Genomic DNA, 22,451 nt, shown 5'->3' with positions numbered 1-22,451 from the left:
CAATGTTAGCAACTAAAAACCTGCAGCATTTGATATAGACAAGTTAGGATCAGAGAGAATCAGTGGGAAAGTGAAAGAGAAAATTAGAAGGTACCAAAGAGAGGAGAGAACAAATCAACTTTGGAAGTATGAATTAAAACCCATACAGAGACTCAGTTGTGAGATAGTTATTAAACATTTGTGAGGAGCAAAGAGATATAAGGATGAGCTCCTCAAGAAGCTTATAATCTAAGAAGAAAAACAAGATGTATACTTCTAAAAAGGTCACTACCACTATAATAAATGTTAAAGAAGTAGCATAGATAACTTATACTTTGTGGTAATCAAAGAAGGAAGAGGTCCTTGCAGCAAGCAGAGGCATTGCAGAGGAGATGTCACTTGGCCCTACAATGACAGAAAGGATAAAATTAGGCACAGTGCAGAGGGAAGAGGACTAAGCCACCAAAGATTCAGATTAAAGCTCTGGCTTTGGTTAGTTATCTGATGTACAACAAATCAGATAACCTCTCTAGACCTGTTTTCCTTATCTGGAAAATAGAGATAATAATACCTGTCCTGTTAACCTTATAGGGTGAGGAACCACTTAAATTTTATATATATATATATATATATATATATATATATATATATATGTATACTAATATATGTGTATATATATAGTATAGACATATATAGTGTATATGTGTAGGAAATAAAGAAAGGAAGGAGGGAAGAAAGGAGGGAAAGAGGTGGGGAAGGAAGGAGGGGGAAGGAAGGAAAGAAGAAAGAAAGGAGGAAAGGGAGGAAGAAAGAAAAGAAAGCAAGGAGGGAGGGAAGGAAGGAAGAAAAGAAGGAAGGAAGGAAGGAAGTTTCCTTTACACATAATATACATAATAAAGGAAACTTCTACACATAATACCTCTCAGTCTTGCTCTAAAGGCCAATTTTTTTTAAAAAAAATTGGTACCTATTAAGCTTGCTGAACCCCTCTTTACAAGTATTATCAAATCTGAAGAACATAACAACCCTAAAAGATAGGTATTATTATAATCCCCATTTTACACTTGCGGAAACTGAGGTATGTAGAAGTTAAATGACTTGCCTAAAGTTATGTAACTAGTAAATGTCAGCAGATGGGTATGAACTCAGACCTTTCTTTTCTAGGCCCATCCACTCTGCCACCCATTGTCTCAAGGAGATAAAGTTGCTAAAATCTGTTAAGGATCTTGTTGGGGAGAGACTTAAAGAAAAAGCTGAAGGAGTTGGATTTTACTGAAGGTTCTTGAGAAGGCAAATGGCAATGTCTAACTAATTCATCTTTCTGATTAATTAGTGGTGTTTAAACTCTTAGTAGTCACTAGGAGGTACAAGTCCAAGATCAGCTTAGAATCAGGAAAACTCATCTTCCTGAGTTCAAATCTGTCCCCAGACACTTGTTAGCAGTGTGACCCTAGGCAAAGCAATTAGCCCTGTTGGCCTTAGTTTCTCATCCATAAAATGAACTAGAGAAGAAAATGTAGGATCACTGTAGTATCTCTGCCAAGAAAACTTTAAAGGGGGTCATGAAATGTCAGATATAACCCCCAAAAAATAAATAACTGAATAAATCAAATTCTTAGAGCTGACAATAAAAAAATATAAGATAAAACAGACTGCCAAACTCTTGTAATCCATATTTGGTTTGTGGGGTGTTAGACAACTTCATTTATATAGTCTTCTCATGTGGGCCAAAAACCCAAATAACTTCATCCCCCTTCCTGTAGTCCTGCCTTCAGCCTCACAAAAATTCTCACTTCCAACTTAGACCATAAAGACCTCTTCTTTCCATAGCATGATGTCCATGTTCAATCAGCAGTAGGGACTCAGGTCTTGCAGTTTACAAGAATCACTGTTTAATTGTTTTCAAATTAGTATTGTTGTATCTACTGGACCACACTGCCCCTTGATGGTGGAGAAATGAAATACAACCAGGGAGTGGTTCCATTTGAGGAAGGATCCCATGGCTTCTAGTATCTAAAATATACTTGTGGGAAATTTGATTTTTACTCATTAGCAGTGGGTTATTTCTATTCCATGATTAGCTACTTGAAGTATTTATTTATGAATCAAATGGGTGAAATCATAAGCAAATCTTAACAAGCATTCTCCCATGTGACTTTCCTTCCTAATCAGCAATAGCTTTCAGTTAAGATGTAGTTAAACATAGGCTGTAGCTCTGAACTGGTTGCTGTACAGAGTCACTCATGTAAACAATTTGTGTTGGAATGCAGTAGTCTAGAGATGTCTCTATACTCCCCATTTCCAGAGTTTCCTCAGTATTATTCTCCAGGTCTACTTTCAATAATTAGACATTCACATAGGAATACAATAATCCTTTGGCAACTTTGGTTTCTAGAATATATCAAGATCAGCATTTGCCAGGACATTGGCTTAGTTCATAAGAACAGAGAGGGGAAATAAAATATTTTGCCAAGAGTGAAAAGCTTATTCCACTCCTCAGTTCTTAATGTGTTATATTAATTAATATCTTAATTGTGATATAATCCCAATGAGACATCTAATCATTACCAACACTTGTGAAATATTGTCATGAGTACCAACCCAGCCATGCACTGGTTTCCATTTTTCCATGATGAGTTTAGTGGTCAGAGCCAGGGCAATAGCATTTTTAAAATGTTATGTGTTACTGTCCACTGGAGGTTTCATGCCTCCTTATCACAATAGTGACTTAGCTTATCACAAAATATCTGCAGAATCTATGCCTTCTCCTTGACTGTCTCCCAATGCTTGGACTGTTCTTCCTCACTTCTACTTTCTGACTTCCTTGTCCTCCTTCAAGACTCAGCTCAAATACTACTTTTTGCAGGAGGTCTTTCCCTGCCTGCAGACCCCATTCCTTCCTCCCTGAAGTATATTCCCTTTGGGATCACTCCCATGTTATGCTGCATTCATGTTTGCATGTTGTCTCCTCCATTAGATTGCAAGCTACTTGAAAGATTGTTTTTGCCAGTGTATCTTCTGTGTTTAGCTGTGTCAAGTGCTTAATAAAAACTTATTGACTGTCTAAATTTCTTCAAAGCAGGACTCAGGTGCTCTCTTCTTCAAAAGAAAAAGATACCATTTCTGATCTTTTTACTTGCTCTTGCTCATGTTTTCTTCAAAATGAAAGCCCACTGAAGGTGGAGAAAGTTTTCATTTTTGTCTTTAAATCCCCAGAATCTATCATAGTGCTTCTCAAGAAGCAAGTGCTTAATAAATATTTGTTCAGATGATTACTTTTGTGCCTGGAAGGGTAAAATCTAGCATTTTAAAAAAATAGGCTTTTCGGTATCTCATGAAGGAGTTTCCCTGCTGATGCCTTGGGGACTTGTCTCCTGAACCACATCTCTCCAACACTAGGACATGGGGAAATGTTGGACCTCCAATTAAGCCACTGGCCTCTTCAGAGAGTTTGTTGGTGTTTTAATTTTAAATTTTTCATGTACAACTTGGCCTCCATGCACATAATCTTGACCAGGAGTATCTGGTAAACTTTTTTTTTAATGGAGAAAAATGTATGTACACATAATTTAAGCATATCCCTATTATTAACACTTTTTAAGTCTATATAATCATCAAAAACAATAAATCAAGCCCAGATTTCTAGAAAGTGCTGATTCATGAAGTGTAAATAATATACTCTTACAAGTGGTCATAAAAAAATAATAAAAAAAATAAAAATTAAAAAAAATTAAAAAAAAAAAAAAAAAACAAGTGGTCAGAGTTCACTCCAGCACATCCTTTCTCCTGAGTCTGTTATTCATTGCCTCTTCCTTGTCAGCAGATCATCATAGCTCAGAGAGTGAGGTGTCCAAAATAAGTGGAAGAGGATTCATCTGAGAAACCTGGGCTTTTCTGCTTTAATCATATTAATTTTCTCCCAAGAAGCAAGGGGTGTGTGTGTGTGTGTGTGTGTGTGTGTGTGTGTGTGTGTGTAAAAATCTATAGAATGGGTTGTAAACATGGAAATATTGATTGGCACTCACAAATTCTTGACTCTAACTCTAAAGCTCTATCCACTGGGCTACTTAGCTGCCAATAGTCCCTCAACCTTATGTATGGCTCTTTGAATGTTTGTTTCCATTTTTCCTTATTTTCCACCTTCCTCCTCCCTCTAGCTTTCATCTTCGATGTATCATTCTGTCTTCTATGAAGTCAGTCTTTCATGATTAATAATATTGAGTAATAAACCAATTGTGTTTAAGCTGGACATATCCCCAAACCCTTTTCCCAACCTACCCCCTCCTTGCATGTACTTCTGGATATTATTTCCATTTTTGTTCATTAAATTTTTCTGAGCTCCCCAACCCAATTCTCTATCCTTATCCTTTTCCTACCTCACTTAATGTAAAATTATTTTACCATGGCATGAAATTACAAAAATACAAAACTTTGGAAAATGTGCCTTTGTAAAGAATAATATTTTAATATGCCCCTTCTGTATATTTTCCCACTTAAATGATTGCCCACTTTTTTCTATTCTTTGTCATAATGATCAGGAACTGATGGTCTTTCTTATACTTTTCTGCAGCGTCTCCATCTCAGTGAAGATGTGGCTGGAGCCACTTTCATGGCAGCTGGAAGTTCAGCTCCTGAGTTATTTACATCTGTTATAGGTAAATATTTTTGTTATTGTTTTGGTCTGGACTTATAATTGCAATGTCAGTCTCAGATGTGAAATATCTTTAAACCAAAGCAGATTGATAAGTTCTGTAGATAACAGTCTTAAAGTTATATGGGATTCTCAGATATTAAATGACATGTTTAGGGTCCCACAGTTACAGTATTTAAGAACCTTCTAATTTCAAGACCAATCCACCATCTACTATGGTGCACTTACTCTTTTAAGTAATTGTGTCAAATCACTAGATATTTATATGTAAGTAACTATGTGATGACACAGTTCACCAAGTTCTCTCTCTGTGATGCCCCAAGAATGGGGAATGAATGATAAAAGCGTTGCCTTTAAACCTTGTTTTGTTGGAACTTTCACTAATGATGAAAGGTGATGTAAAGTCAGAATTCTTAATCAGTTCATCCAGCCTCCATTTTCAATAACTCTAATCAGCCTATCCTGTCTTCAGCTTATTAGCATGTTTTCAGACAAGTCTGAGGCTTGATCAGTCACACAGACTACATCTAACTCTTTGATCCTCTCTGTGGCCTCTTCCTACTTCCTCTCTGGTTCTTCCCTTTACTCCTCAGACCCTGACCCTGTTCCTCCTCTACACCAAAAGATGTTTGCTTAATGCTCTATGTTTCTGACTTGCTTAGACATATTTGATTAAGCCTGTGAGCTATTTCACATAATAAATGGCAAACCTTTGTGACCCATGATAGATCTGACAAGATTTTTTCATGTTGTGAACATGTCTCTTACAGTCTGAAACTCTGCTCTCCCACAAAATAACTATACTGTCTCAATTTCATAGCCTACTTAAGAGGGACACTCTTAATATCCTAGTAATTTATTTTAAGACTAATTATATGCCAACATGGAGGCCTAGAAACATATGTGTATGTATAGGTGAGCTATGTTGAGGTAGGTGAGTTATGTCAGTATAGTAGATGAGGACCGCCAGCTCCCCTTTCTGGTTTTTTGTTTTGTTTTGTTTGTTTGTTTTTAATTTATGGATAAGTTAACTTTATTTGACTTTGCCTCATAAAAAGTGTTGAAGATTCTATATAGTAATTCTGCTTTGCTGCACAAGAGAAACCTCTCTAGTTTAATCCTCCTAAGCCATGCTTATTTTCTATAAATACCAAAAAGTACCAAATTTATGAATTTGGGGACTAAGCAAATCTACATAAAGTAGTTTATTTCTTTTAATATACTTTCACTTATCTTATTAAATATTTCCCAATGATGTATAAAAATTAGCAATCATATAGTAAAATTTAGAGTTCCAAATTCTCTCTTTCTCCTTCCTTGAGAAGGTAATCAATCAATTTAATTTCTATTATACATATGAAGCTATGCAAAACATTTTCTCTACCATTTTCTAAAATCTAGATAATCAACAAAACAAATTTATCCCTGATGTGTAGCATTTGAGCTCATATTCCACATTAGTCATGTTGCAAAAGAAAAAAGAAAAAAAAGTAAAATATTGTGTTTCAATCTTCATTCACAGTTTATCAGTTATATCTCTGGAAAAAAAGGAGAATTTTATGAATCCTTTGGAATTGTCTTGGATTATTGTCTTCATCAGAGTATTAAATCTTTTACAGTTAATCATTATTACAGAAATGTTACCGCGAACAATGTTGTCCTTATTCTGCTTGCTTCACTTTGTATGAGTTCATATAAGTCTTTCCAGGTTTTTTTAAACCATCCTATTCATCATTTCTTAAAACACAATACTATTCCATCACAATAATATAGTACAACGTTTTTAGCCATTCTCCAATTGATGTGCATCTCCTCAATTGCCAACTATTGGCATCTAAAAAGGAACTGCTATAAAAAAATTATACAAATATGTCCTTTTCCCTTTTCTTTGATTTCTTTGGGATAGAGGGTTGTAATTGCCAAGTCTAAGGGTATACAGTTTTATTGCCCCAAAGGGTCTGTGTGTGTAGTCAAGTAATATTTCAATAACTTCGTCTTTGTTTTTCAGGTGTTTTTATCACAAAAGGAGATGTGGGTGTTGGAACCATTGTTGGCTCAGCTGTTTTCAATATTCTGTGCATCATTGGTGTCTGTGGGCTTTTTGCTGGGCAGGTAAGACAAGAAGCTGGACTATCTTTGAAGAAATTGCTGTTTCCGTAGCAGTTCAAATTGGTGAGGGATTTTAGCCAAAGAGCTGGCATGCCAGGGCTAAGACCCACTGTTCTAAATATATGTCAAGTTATATCAACTTATAGGTGTTTCACATTCCAAACCTGGTCAGTCATCCAGCTAAACCCAGAATAAAAACATCTCAGTGGAGTACTTTGAAACTCCAGTCATATACAAACTAGTTTGTTCAAGATAGCTAACTTGGAATTGGTGAATGAACCAGGACTCTTTCAGACAAAGTTTCATGGGAAAAGGAAATGACTGAAATAAAATGTCTCCTATTAAACTCAATCCTAAATAGCTCTTTCCCAAGTTTCAACTGCTTCCTTTGGCTGTTCATTGATCTCTTATCAATTTTTCATCCCATTTAAATTCCTACTTTACCTTGGTACCATGAATTTGGAACAACCAAATGCCATATATCTTCATTGGGGAAAGTTCTGTAAGCTTTGTATTTCATTCATGACTAAGCATGAATCTTTGATACCTATATACCTTTTGTGAAATTATAGGATATTTCTTATATAAGAAAATAAAGAGCCTTGATTGAAGATGGGGGAGAGCCGATAGGTAGCTAGGCCCAGGATGTGCTAATGTATGTTTAACAACTGAATCTTTGAAAGATAAAAAAGTATGCCTGAAAGATATTTTTTAAGCTTAAACTGCCTTGTTAACATTTTCTCCACCATTTTCTAAAATCTAGATAATCAACAAACAAATTTATCTCTGATTTGTAGCATTTGAGCTCATATTAAAAATTCAACAACTCTCAAGAGTCAGAGATGGTTTTAGCATACCCCTTTTGTTAGGAACAAATAAATTCAATCTAGGTAGATCACAGAGAATAGGACAGAGATTAATGTCCAAAGACATTAGAAAAATAGTTTGAAAAGAACTTTAAAAGCAAAAAAGAGAAGTTTATATTTTTTTATCCCAGGGACAATGGGGAGCCACTAGAATGGACTGAGTAGGGGAGTGACAGACATGGTCTTAAGGAAAATCAGCTTAAACACCACAGTATATAGTGTCCTATCAGATTGAGGCATGTAGAGGCTGCTGCCATGATTGAGGTGAGACGTAGCATTACTTCTGAACCTGAACCACAGTGGTAGGTACATAAATAGAGAGAGGAAGGATCAGATGTGAGAAACCTTGTGGAGGTAAAAATTGCAAGATTTAATGACTGATTGGATTGATGGGGTGAGGGAAAGTAAGGCATTAAAGAGATTCAATACAGGGCATTGTAGAAGGGTAACATCCCAGGTATAAATAACAGCATGAACAGGAGAACTGTTCGGTTCTAAAAAATATGTATTGTATCTAGGATATACTGCAACACATTTAACATTTACAGGACTGCTTGCTATCTTGGGGGGGGTGGAGGGAGGGAGGGGAAAAAATCAAAACATAAGCGAGTGCAAGGGATAATGTTGTAAAAAATTACCCTGGCATGGATTCTGTCAATACAAAGTTATTATTAAATAAATAAATAAAAATATAATTGGGGGGGGTGGGAATAAATAAATAAATAACAGCATGAACAAAGTCACAGAAGCAGTATGTCCTGAGAATGGCAAAATAGTCCAGTTTGGAAAAGAGTAGCTTGAGATAAAGTATGTATTGGGTGGCAGTAGACTATGGAAAATCATGAATGCCAAGTTTAAAAGTTTGAACTTTATTCACTAGACCACAGAAAGCTAACATTGAAGCACTTGGGACACCTGATTAATAATGTGAAGACTGCTTAGGAAATATTGTTGACCCAGCCATGGTTAACTTGCTGAGCCACCCTGCTCTTATTTGAATTCTTTCTTCTAAGTGGTGTTGAAAATAGTCTGATAAATTCTTCACCAGTCTAACCCCATCTTTCTTTTCTAGACTTCAGGAGGATCATCATTCTACTGCTTTATCTCCAGCATTCCTTCTTCCTTGTTTCAATATATTTGATAACATTATGATTTTAATGTTCGGTTATTAATTTTCATTAATTGCATTTGAAGTTGACTGCCTCTTGCTGAACCAGAGAAACACTTTTATTGGAACAAAGCCAACGTCATCTCCAGATGCTCCTGTAGGGTATGAACATAAAATATAGGCAAGATTCCTGTAGGTAGATTACTATTGATCCTACAGTCAGGGAATATAGAGCCATTTCAGCTTCCAATTTTTGAGGTTCCTTTTTCTTTTGACCTCTGGCTTAGTCATCTTTTATACTCAATCTCAGAGTTGACCTCACTTTGGGACCATTTTCTGTCTCCTAAATGCTTAACTGGAGCAAAAAGAAGAATATCCATCCAAGTTCTTGATGCTTTTCACACTTGACTTACCAAAGATATGTTTGGAATTTTTTCATAGCTTTCAAAGATTAATAATCAAGTCCTGAAGGAGAGTTTGTTTTTATAAGCATTATCTTAATTAGCACTGTCACTATTAGCAGTGTAATTATTAGTCTTGTCATCATTAGTTTGGTGATTAGTTGGTTACTCATTTAAACCTGGAATCTAACTCAAAAGCATATTGAAAAGGGAGAGGAAATGATGTAAAGACATTTTAAAAATGACTGGAAAGTGTCTTCCAAATGCCATCTTGCTTATTTGTAATGGATTGGCTTTGATGCATTTATGCTTTCTATTTCATTAACAGCATATTTTAATCACTGAGTTGGCAAGAACTCTTGCATATAGAATGACTGCTAGATTTCTTGGACAGTACTTTCTGTTTCTTATTAAGATTTTCCCCTCTTTCCCTAAACCTATAACGTCATAGAGACCATATAGATATTATATGACACAACAATTTACTTTTATCGGCTAGGTGAGTATGTGCCAGCTCTTCCTTTTATGAATCATTTCTCCATGCCCAATTAGATTTCCCAGAAAATCCATTCTCATTTGCCAAAGCTCAATATGGTCTGTTCAGAAACACTTTATTCCTTATAATCCATTCACCTCTACTTCTCCAGGCTTAAAACATCTTGGATATTACCCAAAAGATTCTCGAGAATGTGCCCTGGGAAACATTACCACTATTATAATAATTTCTCAATAGATTTCTTTCAATAACTTCACAGGACAAGTACCACAGGGATTGTTTCAGCTATTATTCTCATTTTTCAGACGGGAACACTGAGGGACAAAATGGTTGCTTGATCTATCCAAGACCATCCCAGTAGAAAGTAGCAGGGTCAATATGTAAACTCTCCATAAGGTTCAAGATCTTATTTCACCATTTTTAAATGAGCATTTTTTTCCTTCACCCCTACCCAGTGATATCAAATAGAAGAAAACTCTTTTTAATAGGCATCAATCTCTAAAACTCCACCAGTAGAACTTCTTTCTGGTGGTCTCATTCCATAAGAATTTGCCTGGCCCATTGAGTGGAAGTATCCCAACTCCAGGGCAACTAAGACACAGCTTCATGTTGTATTTTTTTTGTGAGAAAAAGAAGAGACAGTATTGTAAAATGAAAAATCACGCCAAGGGAGGGAACTATCATTAGCTCTCAGAAGCTCTCAGACAAATATTTGCTTTCTGAACCATCTGATCAGTGGGAAAGCAATTCAGAAATAAATGAGATGACACCATATTACATCATGGAAAGTACACCTGTTTCACTGTAGTATTATCAGAAATTGAGCTCAGAAATTGAATTAATTAATAAATCCAATCTTTTTTATCTATCAGCTTTATTATTTATGGTAAATGTAAAATACAGAATAATTGTCATTGAGGACCTGTGTACTTTTTTTGAATGCATTCTACTGTGTCAGACTTCCTACAATTAGATAAGTTATCCATCTGAAAATAAAGCAGACTAAGTTTGTGCTCCCATCTAAATTAGAGACTTCGTTGATTCAGTATAATTCAATATCTCTTGCTTTTGCAATTTTCAAACATGCCAAAGGTCCTATGTTCTTGTGAGATATTCTGGCTTTGAATGAGAAAAGAAGGCTACAGATGAGTACTCAAAGCAAATTCAAGGGATAGATTTTTTCAGGCTATTATGAAGTAGCAGAAGGATTACAGTCTTACAAATTTGTTTTCTAAAGCAAAAAGAAAAATACCACATCTCTTAATGCAACATGATTCCAGTTTGTTAGTCATGAATTTGCATGTTGAATTCAAGAACCCCTCATATTGGCTAACTGAAATATAAAATTATGTGCCCAGATTCAGTATTTAGGGAGCAATACAATTTGAAATACATAATCAAATTACAAATTAAATCATTTGATCTGATCACAGATTAGGTATCAAGTCTGTTTGTTGTTATTAGTATATGGTTCACACTTCTAGTGGGAAGTTTGGAAGTCAAGTTCATTTCCCAACTTTGGCCTTTCTTCCTAACTTGAAGCATTTTCACAGGCAAAAACACACAAAACTAAAAAAAATCCCCATCTCCACCCTCGCTATGTATCTATAGAAGTCACATATCTGCATATACCTGAGACTTAGGAACCTACAGCATCACAAATGGGCACCCTTTGAAGCTTCACCTCCAATTCCAAGTCATCTAATTTAAATATTCAGTCATAAGCACTAAGTTATAGATTGTGCAAAAACATCCTTTTCCTCCAAGGAATGTTTTGTATGGCATAAAGAATTCTCTTTTATATTCTAAAGTTCCCAATGTCATCATAATTCTCTTATCTCAAACTTCTCTTAATTCTAGTTGCTTCCCTCTATTCAGTGTTTCCTTATTTGTCCTAAATATACCTCGTTTTGCATATGTTTGTTTGCATGCTTTTTCCCCATTTTAGACTGCAAACTCCTTGAGGTCAAGAATGCCTCTCATTGCTTAACTCAGTGTGTGGCATAAAGTAGGTGCTTAATAATTGTTTATCAATTGATTGAACCCTCTGGGGAAATTGGCAAGAGGATGGAAGTAGAGAATTTTAGGGGGGCTGCAGGTGATCTGTGAATTCTTGTTCAGGAGTGTTGCATACAACAAAAAAGGAAGTTCTACAGGGGATTATATTATGTATATTTCTCCCCAAATGGTTAAATTATTAGAGTTTTTATATATTTCAAATGATGTCCAAGTATAGTGTTTTTTGTAATCAAGCAGCAGCTCCCCCAACTAAGTTTCCAGGAATACCCCTAAACAGATGGTGAAGATGAACTGCTAAACATGGTAACATAGAAGCAGCCCAGTTTTTTTTTTCTGTTTACTATAATTCCTTGATGAAAATCCCTTAACTAAATACCAATAGACAACACATGGCATTCAGAATTCGGAAATGTCTTAGAGGCCAGGCAAAAGTAGTAGTGGTAAACTCTGACTCACTGAGTAGCTTGACTTTTTGTCCACAGACCCTACTCTTATACTGGCTGAGTATCTGAAACCTGCTGCTGGATTTTTCTATTATCAATTATCTGCTCACCTTCTGCTGATTCCTTGCTCTTTGGACCTCCGCTAATCTTTTACTCTGCCTCAGCATTAATTCCTCAGATCTTCTAACTAATTTTTGAGCCCCACTTACAGTATTCTCAGCCATCCTTTCCCTATTCATGATTTAATATCTAGATTTCAGATCTTTTTTTCAGAGTTTATGTCCCTATAATCCTATCCCTATAATCCCTAGTCATGAGCCTTAGTTCAGATCCCCTTTTCTGAAAGAGTTAGTCTTCTCTAATCAGGCCCAACCAATTACTACTCTAGGCCCAGATAAGATACTAAGCAGGAATAGAGCTTGAAATCAAATTCTATTAGTATAGTACATGATCTTTGATTTTATTTTATATGATAAGATTGGTGAAAGGCAAGGATGCTTTACTCCATCTTTAAAAAGTCACACTTCAGAAGGAATCACAATTGAATAGTTCTATAAACTCAGGATGTATAATACAGCTTTCTTTGTGTTAGAACTGGCAGTTTTAAGGACTCTTGGGATACTTGAAGCCCAAGATCAAAATCTTCTTGGCTAATCCCTAAACCAATTTGGATGGCATTCTCAAAATGCAGTCCGGTATATCTGCTAGAAGGAATTATGCATAGTCTGGAGTAAATATGTCAGCCCAAATACAACAGAGTAATTTGGGATGGTGCAATTATATGATCAGTTTCTCTGTTTTCAGAAATCTTCAACCCATCATGTGTTAATATCAATTATAAAATTTTATACACGTCACCTCACAATAATCGTAAAAGATTAAGCAGAAAAAGATATTGCTTAAAAGCAGTTAGCTCAAATACCAAACACCAATTTTCTTAGTGAATAAATATAATTTGTGCTAATGTTAAGGGGGAATTAATTATACATGCTCCCCAAAGGACTAATAGCAATCTGCTTTGCTCAATAGAATGGCATTAGACAAAATGGTTGAGGTTGTACCATTTTCCTTTAAATTTCCTTCCATCTTCTCTTAGTTTTCTTGGCATCTTGGCTTAGAAAAACTTAGCCATGGTCTGGCTTTGCTTTCTGCTTTTTAATGAGTTGTGTGAATTTGAGTAAGTCAGTGAAATGCTCACCCATAGAGGTGAAGATAGGGAAATAAACTAGTTGACCTCTCTTGCTTCTCCTTCACTCCAAAATGCTATCATCCTTAATCCAAAACATAACCTATTCTTCCAATTTAAGCATAATACACAGCAATGTCTTTACCAATTATTAGCAAGGTTCTAGGAGTAAGTATTTTCCTAGAGTCCTAGGAGGAAGTCCTGTCTTAGATCCTAGGACGAAGTCCATCCCTAACATGGTAACCTCACTAGACAAATCAAGGAGGTGATATCAGGTAATAGAAAGACCAATTTTTGGTCAAAGGACCTGAGTTTAAATACCAAATCTGTCACTTATCTGTGTGATAACTCAGGTCCTTGTGTGTGATCACTTATCTGTATGATCTGTCACTTATCTATGTAATCTATTTCTGCTATAACTCACAAAACTTATGAACCTCAAATTCCTCATTAGTTAAAAAAAGAAGAGGTTGGAGTAAATATTTTCTAAGGTCTCCTCTACTTCTGAATCTTTAATTCTATCACCCTTAGAACTTCAGAGGTATAGCAGCAACCAAGAATAAAAAGAAAAATTATTCCTTGTCTCTGGAGCCTTGACAGATTACACATAGGAAAGGATTTATTTTTCACAGGAGAATATATTGGGGGAGCAGGATAGCCTTTAAATATCATGATAAAAGTAAGAAGATAGTAGCAGAGAACAATTTATATCAGAGCCAGACAAGAATCCTGGAATTGTTGTCCACATTCAGAAATAGGGACCCAAACAAGAGAAGGGCGTGCCATGAAATGTCTAACCTGCCTCAAATAAAACAGTTCATCGATGAGTGTGAGAGTCTTGGTGAATACTGCATTTCTTTCCCTGGGGCCAAAATAGAGGGGAGTTGTGCAGGACAGTAGAAAATGTGACCCATATAAGCAGTTACTGAAACAGATTTCCTGTAAATTGTCCCAGAATCTTTACATAAAAGCTACAGGGTTCTCTAATCCGGCCACAGTGTGTAAGCACACCACTCATGTCTTGGAGAACATGGCTTTTGATTGAATTGCACCATCTGTGCTCTGTTGTGATCCATCCTACCAAATTGTAGTCATTTTTAAATCAGCAGGTAGTGAGAACCATTAAAAATGATTTAAGGTGATTATGGCTGTACTTTATTGGTTTCATTACCTAAACTTGGGTTTACAGGGAAAAATACAAGAGAATGGGACTTTGTTTCATTTAATAGAATTGCAGGAAATCCAGGAGTTACTTGATTTTGCCCATAAGTGGCAGAAATTGTGTTCTTGGATAGATCGTTGAAGAAATGTGAGAAAGAGGACAGGAGCTTCAGGTAGGTGGAAATGATATCCAATCCCAGAGATAACTGATGGCACAGTGGGTAAAGTGCCAATAAGTTCCTTTTTTGCCAAGAAGGAAAATGGTGTTTTGTAAAGTATATGGAGGTGGTAAGGGTGTAAGGAGTTTGGAAAAAAAGCAAGGGAGCATGATGTGATAGATTTTAAAAGTCAAATAGGATACCAGAGATAATAGGGAGCTACTGAAATTTACTGAGTGGGAGGAAAATCTCCTACAATTTAGTACAGCTGAGTAGAAAATGAATTGAAATGTGACAGAGAGGCCAATTAAAAGGCTCTTGCATTAGCTTTCTGCTGAGAGCAGATAAGGGCTTGAATTAGAGTGGTGGTCCTGTGAGTGAAGAAAAGGGGATGTATATCAGAAATGTGAGAGTAGGAACTGCAAAATTTGCCAATGTTATCAGATATGTGGGATAAATAAAAGTAAAGAGTTGAGAAACAATACCAAAGTTATAGGCCTGGGTGACCAGGAAAATGGTAGTGCCTATAACTATAATAGAGGAATTTAGGAGAAAATGACTTTTCTATTTGGGATTTGTTGAGGTTTAATATGCCTACAGGACATTCAATTGAATATTCAGAGATACCCAAAAGGCAGTTGGTGATACATGACAATACCTCAGGAGAGAAAGTAAGGCTGGATATATAGACCCAAGAGTCTTCTGCATGGAAGGAGTAATTGAAATCATCAAAGCTGGTGAAATCACCAAGGGAGGTAATATGCTAATTCCTTCCCTCTTGATTATCTCCAAATTATCCTGTTTGTACATAGTTGCTTGTGTATTGTCTTTCCCATTAGTTGTAAGCTCATTGAAGGAAAGCTGTTTTTTTACCTTTCTTTTTATTGTTGTTGCTGTTATTTTTTCTTGTTCTCAAAGAGGACCATGACATCAGGAAGGTGATGCTATGACATGCAAGTGAATTGGATTTAAGTGAGGGAGGGATGTGCAAGGTTACCTCCCATCTGGATCCGGGGCAAGATATATGACGGGAGATGGCCTTGGTCATAGCACTCTGCCTAGTTTACTTGTTAACTTCACTATATAGTTTATGGGGTAGTTTGGTGATGCAGGGGATGGAGCCCTGACTCTGGAGTCAGGAGGAACTGAATTCAAATGTGACCTTAGTTATTTACTAGCTGTGGAACCCCAGGCAAGTCACTTAACCCTGTTTGCCTCAGTTCCTCATTTGTAAAATGAGCTGGAGGAGGAAATGGTAAAGCACTCTGGTATCTTGCCAAGAAACCCCCAAATGGGATTATGGAGAATAAGGCATGACTGAAATGACTCAACAAAAACAATATGATGACAAAAAGTCATCAACCTGTGCATACCCTTTGATCTAGCAGTGTTTCTACTGGGCTTATACCCCAAAGAGATACTAAAGAAGGGAAAGGGACCTGTATGTGCCAAAATGTTTGTGGCAGCCCTGTTTGTAGTGGCTAGAAGCTGGAAAATGAATGGATGCCCATCAATTGGAGAATGGCTGGGTAAATTGTGGTATATGAATGTTGTGGAATATTATTGTTCTGTAAGGAATGAACAGCAGGATGAATGCAGGGAGGACTGGCAAGACTTACATGAACTAATGCTAAGTAAAATGAGCAGAATCGGGAGATCATTATATACTTCGACAACAATACCGTATGAGGATGTATTCTGATGAAAGTGGATTTCTTCAACAAAGAGAAGATCTAACTCAGTTTCAATTGATCAAGGATGGACAGAAGCAGCTACACCCAAAGAAAGAACACTGAGAAATGAATGTAAACTGCTTGAATTTTTGTTTTTCTTCCCGGGTTATTTATACCTTCTGAATCCAATTCTTCCTGTGCAACAAGAGAATTGTTCATTTCTGCACACATATATTGTATCTAGGATACACTATGACATATTTAACTTGTACAGGACTGTTTGCCATCTGGGGGAGGGGGTGAAAGGAGGGAGGAAGAAGTCAGAACAGAAATGAGTGCAAGGGATAATGTTGTAAAAAAAATTACCCAGGCATGGGCTCTGTCAATAAAAAGTTATAATAAAAAAAAACAATAGCAACAACAAAGTATATATATTTTTACATAGGGAACTGTTAGCAGCCTGGTTAGACTAAAATGAAAAACCATATAATGAGGTGCAAAGTAAGACTATTTAGGTAAGTGAAAGCCATATTGTAGAGGGCCTTAAGTGTCAACCTGAGGATTTTCGGTTTTATCCTAGATGTATATGGAGCCATTGAAGATCTGTGATTAAGCAGAGTGATATGGTCAGGTCTTTTTTTTTTTAATAGCTTTTTATTTACAAGTTATATGCATGGGTAATTTTACAGCATTGACAAGTGCCAAACATTTTGTTCCAATTTTTCCCCTCCTTCCCCCTACCCTCTTCCCCAGATGGCAGGTTGACCAATACATGTTAAATATGTTAAAGTATAAATTAAATACAAGTATGCATGTCCAAACAGTTATTTTCCTGTACAAAAAGAATTGAACTCTGAAATAGTATACAATTAGCCTGTGAAGGAAATCAAAAATGCAGGCAGACAAAAATATAGGGATTGGGAATTCTATATAATGGTTCTTAGTCATCTCCCAGAGTTCTTTCGCTGGGTGTAGCTGGTTCAGTTCATTACTGCTTTATTGGAACTGATTTGGTTCATCTTCATTGTTGAAGATGGCCAGGTCCATCAGAATTGAACATCACACAGTATTGTTGTTGAAGTATATAATGATCTCCTGGTCCTGCTCATTTCACTCAGCATCAGTCCATGTAAGTCTCTCCAGGTCTTTCTGGAATCATCCTGTTAGTCATTTTTTACTGAACAATAATATTCCATAATATCCATATACCACAGTTTATTCAGCCATTCTCCAATTGATGGGCATCTACTCATTTCCAGTTTCGGTCAGGTCTTTGTTAAGGAACATCAGATTGGAGAGATGGAAGACTGGAAGAAAGACCAATTAAGAGATTATTGTAATAATCCAAAGGGCCTGACTTGGGCCTGAGTAATTAGAGAGGAGATTGATACAAGAGAATAATGGGATTTTTTTTTTGGTGTCTTTTTACTTTGTCTGCCATCACATTATTTTTCCAAAATAGACACTTCACACACAAAGTTTGGATGAGATTTGACCGTATGCAACACTTACCTAGCTTGTTTCCTCTAATTTTAATCTATTCACATTAAACCAAGATCATCAAAATCAAGATGTTTTCTTTCTAAATAAAAACATTTCAGATGGAATTCTTCTTCCTCAGGAAGTGGATGGCATGATTCAGGTCAAGAGAAAATATGAAAATGGCAAAGGCATTTTTCATCAGCACCTAAGTTGTCCCAAGTGCTGCCCTTATTTCTAATGGGTGCTATAATGCTTTAAGCCAGAGTCTGACTTCAAATAGTTTCCAAAAGTATGTAATTTACTTACAAGGAATAAAATACAGAATGTCAGTGAACCATTCAAAACATGAAAACAAGTTCATAACAATCCCAAGAACCATGGAAAGAATGTGCAGTATCACCTTAGATAAACTTTATCTAAGTTTAAAGTGAGAAATAAGGTAGGGGCAGTAATGTGATGTGAACAATATTAAGAAGAAGGAAGATAGACTCAGATTTGTAAGATATTTTACCATTTGCAGTTTTCCTCATAGCAAACTTATGAGGTAGATATTGTAAAATACCAAAGGAAAAAAAGAAATAGAGTAACACAGAGAGACACAGAGATAGACAGAGATAGAGACAGAGAGAGAAAATCTTTATTTTACAGATAGAGACATTGAACCTCAGGGAGTTACAGATGGGGAGAGAATATCTTTATTTTATATATAGAAATATTAAGGACTAGGGGTCACAGAGCTAGTATATAAAAAAAGTAGGGGTCAAATTTCAGGAAATTTCAGAATTTAAAAATAGAAGAAATTCTATTCTAAGTCTGATTTTTCAGATGAAAACTTAAGGCTCCAGGAATTTTAAAAATTCACTGGTAGAACTTTGATTCCTAATTCTCACTCTAGGACTCTTTCAATGTTATCATGTGGTCATTCAACTTCTACTTGAACACATCAATGACAGAGACTTTACTACCTTTCAAGACTACACATTCCATTGTCCAAAATTATTATTAGGAGACAGTAAAAATAATAAATTAAAATTTAAAAATAATTATAAGGAAATTCTTTTTTATTTAGCCTGTTTGTTCCCATTATTTCCAGAAAACAGTCCTAGTTCTCATCTCTGTAGCAACACAGATAAATCTCATTCTTCTTCCACATCACAGCTTTTAAATATTTGAAGACAGCATTCATGTCTCCATTTAGTCTTCTCTTTTACACATTACCATCCTCAGTTTCCTCAACCATATCATGTAGTTTCTAGATTCCTCAACTATCCTGTTTTCCCCTCTCTAGTTTTCTAACATTCCTCTTAAAATGAAGTCCTCAGGACTGGACACAATATTCCATTTATTAAGTAATATGTTTGCATAAAATAAATACACAACAGGAATGTACCAGAAATTATGGAATGATGTGGAACCTGATAGGGAATGTTGATCCATTCTGTTGCTGGTCTTTATTTTTTTGCCCCCAGTTTCCTAGTAAGAGGATCATTGCTTCATTGCCATGTCATTGCTACAGCTGAGTTCCTTCTTTACTCAACAATACCCAGGCTCCTGATTTGTCCATGCCAGTCCTCCTCTCCCAGAACTGAGATTCTTTCCTCTAAACTACATCCCCTTCTGAGCAGTTCTCACTACCTGTTGCCCCCACTTTACAAATACTGACCATGTGACTATCTAGATGAGCCTTCCCTGCCTTAACCTCCCCTCTCTTGCTTCTCTGGACTATGTTTAAATATGTTTCCTGTTCTGGACAGGAATTAAAGTGACATAAAGAATAATGCATAGGATCTAGAGGCACTTGATGTAGTTTTGAGGTCTGATTCTGACATTTACTATGAAACCTCAGGCAAGATACTTCATTTTTCTGGTCCTTACTCAGGTCCCCCACAAGTATGGATAATAATGTTTGTGCTACTGAGGTCTAACAAGCAGCACTGTAGAGAAAGTGGTTTGTAAGCCACAAATATTATGTAGATATATTATCAATAATTGCTATATTAGGTTTGAACTTTGGGCAAGTGGTATTTCCATTCCAGGTAGCCTTTTTTCCACATCAAATGAACATTCGATAATGACACTTTGATAAATGGTTGGTGGCTTCTACCTAGGACCCATTTCCTTATCAACAGCCCTCTTCAAATTTTGACCAGGCTAGTATCATCATTCCTGGTGGAAAACAGAGTCACAGATGAGTATAATTCATCACTAAACAAGTATGCCTAGATTAAACAGGTTACACCCAAGATGTTTTTATCTTTTTCATTAAGACTTTAGTCATTGATACATCTGATTTGTTGCATGGTATTAAGTCCTATCCATTTCAAAATCATTATACCTGCACTCTAGCTATTTTTTTCATGCCCCTCTCGCCAGAATCTAGATTGTCCTGCCCCAGCACCCTGTTATATAAGTTTTCACCTTATCTTGCCCTTACTTCTCTTCCATTTTCTGTGACACTTTATATCTTGTCCGTTGGCTTTCTCCATTAGAAGGTAAGCTCCTTGAAGGAAGAAACGGACTTTCTTGCTTGTATTTGTATCACTGACTTAATACAAACCTTGACACTTAGTAAGCATATAAGTGCTTTTTTTATTCATTCAATTAATCAATCAATTAGCATGAATCTATTACCCTTAATACTCACGTAGTTAGAATCGTCACAGTTCCTTTCTTCTCCTTAAAACTTCCTCAACTCTATCCTTTTTGAAGGGGCTTGAGGACTAGAACCATTTAAAACTTGGTGGTTCAGGATCCATGGAATCAGAAATCTGTTATGATCATATCATTGGCCATATGCCAAATCTAAGAATGCTGGGGGAAAAAACAAACTAGCTCTTTCTGTTTGTTCAAATGAGAATCTTGGCTTCCCTCTGCTACTCAATTTAATAACTAGTCATTGCTTGATTCTCTTTAAGGTTTAGCAAAGAACTTTCAAACTTGTCCAAGGAGGGACAGGTTGGAATGAAATAATTGGGGTAATGTTTTTATACAAAAGTTTGCTATCAGACTATCCCTTTCTCCTCCCTCTTTTTATTTATGTGAAATATGAGGTTAATTTCCTCACAGTTGAGCTGTTCCTTTTTGTAAGGAAATGCAGTGTTGTATTTATAGGGAAACCCTGAGTCTGGGATCAAGGCCGAAATCATGAAAGCAAATGGTTCATATTAACCTTTCCAAGGCATTATGGGAAAGCTATTTGGAAAAGCAAAGGAATCCTAACTGCCTATTTCATCAGGGTCAGGCAAAGTCAATCATTTCAGTGAGCTTACCAAGGAACTCTCTAGTTGTCCTTGGAGAATAATGTTCTTACTTCAGCCTCCCAAAATGGAGATATCTGAGTTGCCTCCCACAGAGCCTCAGAGAAAAGTTGACCTCAATGTGCCATATTGATTTGTGGGGTTTTTCAAAGTGACAATTGTGTGTCTTTGGCCATAGAAAATAGGGTACAAAAATAGGTACAGAAAATAAAAAACCTGGTACTTAATAAGCGACATGACCAGCAGCTGGTGGGTTCACTGTCCATGCAGCTGTTGAATGATGGCAAGCCCAGAGCCAACCATATGTCTTAGAAGTTTTGTTAGTTTTTTTTAAGTACTTTCATCACTGTATGATGAAACCTTGCCTTATCTTTATTGAGATGAAGTATTCCAAAAACATAAGTCTTACATTACTATCATATATGGCTGCTCCCTTTTTTTGTGTTTTAAAATTATTTTTCTCCCAGTGATTATCTACTTTGCTTTTAAGTTGAGTAATGGTTTGAATGTCAAGTGGCAAATAGAAGTACTGTAGCAAAAATTCCCCAGTGGAAGCTCTGAAGAGAAGAGATATTGTATCTGAGGTTGCATTTGAACACAGTTCCTCCTTATTCCAAGGCAGATGCTCTTTCTAACTGGGCCACTTAGCTATCCCTCAGAATATTTTAAAATATACAAAATACATCAAATTATCAAGAAAACCACTTATAGTTATCAAAATTTTTATCAAAACAAATTAATGTCCAGACAAAGTTGAAGCTAAAATAAATTTAATCAAAAGAAAAAAATTGGGAAACTACACTGTATGGTAGCCATATTAATCAATATTGTTTTAGACTATTTAAAATAACTAGACAGCATAAGGTTAGAATATTGCTGTGGTGTAGAAAATAAGCTGGTGGATTTAGGAAAAAATTGAAAAGACTTGAACTTATGAAAGAATAAATTATCCACCTTCAGAGAAACAGAGCACAAACAAGTATAGTATAGTCTTACATAGATATACATATATACATATGTATGCATATATTTGTGTGTGATTTATAGGAATCTATGTATGTGTATGTATATGTATAAGGTATATATATATATATATATATGTCTATATATATATATATATGTATGTGCGTATAGACAGAGCTATGTATATATGAATGTGTGTAAATCATGCTTAATTGTAACCTTCTGAGAGGAGAAGAGGGGAAAAGAATAAAGTTGAAAGTGTACAGCAAAGAACAAAGAAAATCTACAAGGAAACAAAGAAAACATGGGCCACTCTGAATACAATGTGCAGTTTTTTATAAAATAGGCTTTCTTGAAATGTTTATTGTTTCATATTTTAAATAATACCTTGTGTTCTACTGTTCACATGACCATTTTTCTTTTTCTATTTTGTGTTTGTTTTAAATAAATTAATTTTTTAAAAAGAGGCAACAGATCAAAAAAAAACCACAAATTAGTA

The 22,451-nt window shown here is 35.8% G+C and overlaps 1 protein-coding gene across 2 annotated transcripts in view; it reads left to right on the top strand.

Moving 5' to 3' along the window:
* SLC24A3 (solute carrier family 24 member 3) overlaps nucleotides 1-22,451 on the top strand; it is a 744,046-nt gene that overhangs the window by 529,816 nt on the left and 191,779 nt on the right. For both annotated transcript variants that reach the window (XM_051975857.1, XM_051975856.1), the window contains exons 5-6: nucleotides 4,550-4,634; nucleotides 6,639-6,742. In XM_051975857.1, the coding sequence (XP_051831817.1) occupies nucleotides 4,550-4,634; nucleotides 6,639-6,742 (189 nt within the window). The remainder of the gene's footprint in view (nucleotides 1-4,549; nucleotides 4,635-6,638; nucleotides 6,743-22,451) is intronic.

This window comes from Antechinus flavipes, chromosome 2 (assembly GCF_016432865.1).
Source record: "Antechinus flavipes isolate AdamAnt ecotype Samford, QLD, Australia chromosome 2, AdamAnt_v2, whole genome shotgun sequence".
NCBI classification, from domain to species: Eukaryota; Metazoa; Chordata; class Mammalia; order Dasyuromorphia; family Dasyuridae; genus Antechinus; species Antechinus flavipes.
Note: the sequence above shows the minus strand (reverse complement) of the source record. Positions and strands in the feature narration are given on the sequence as shown.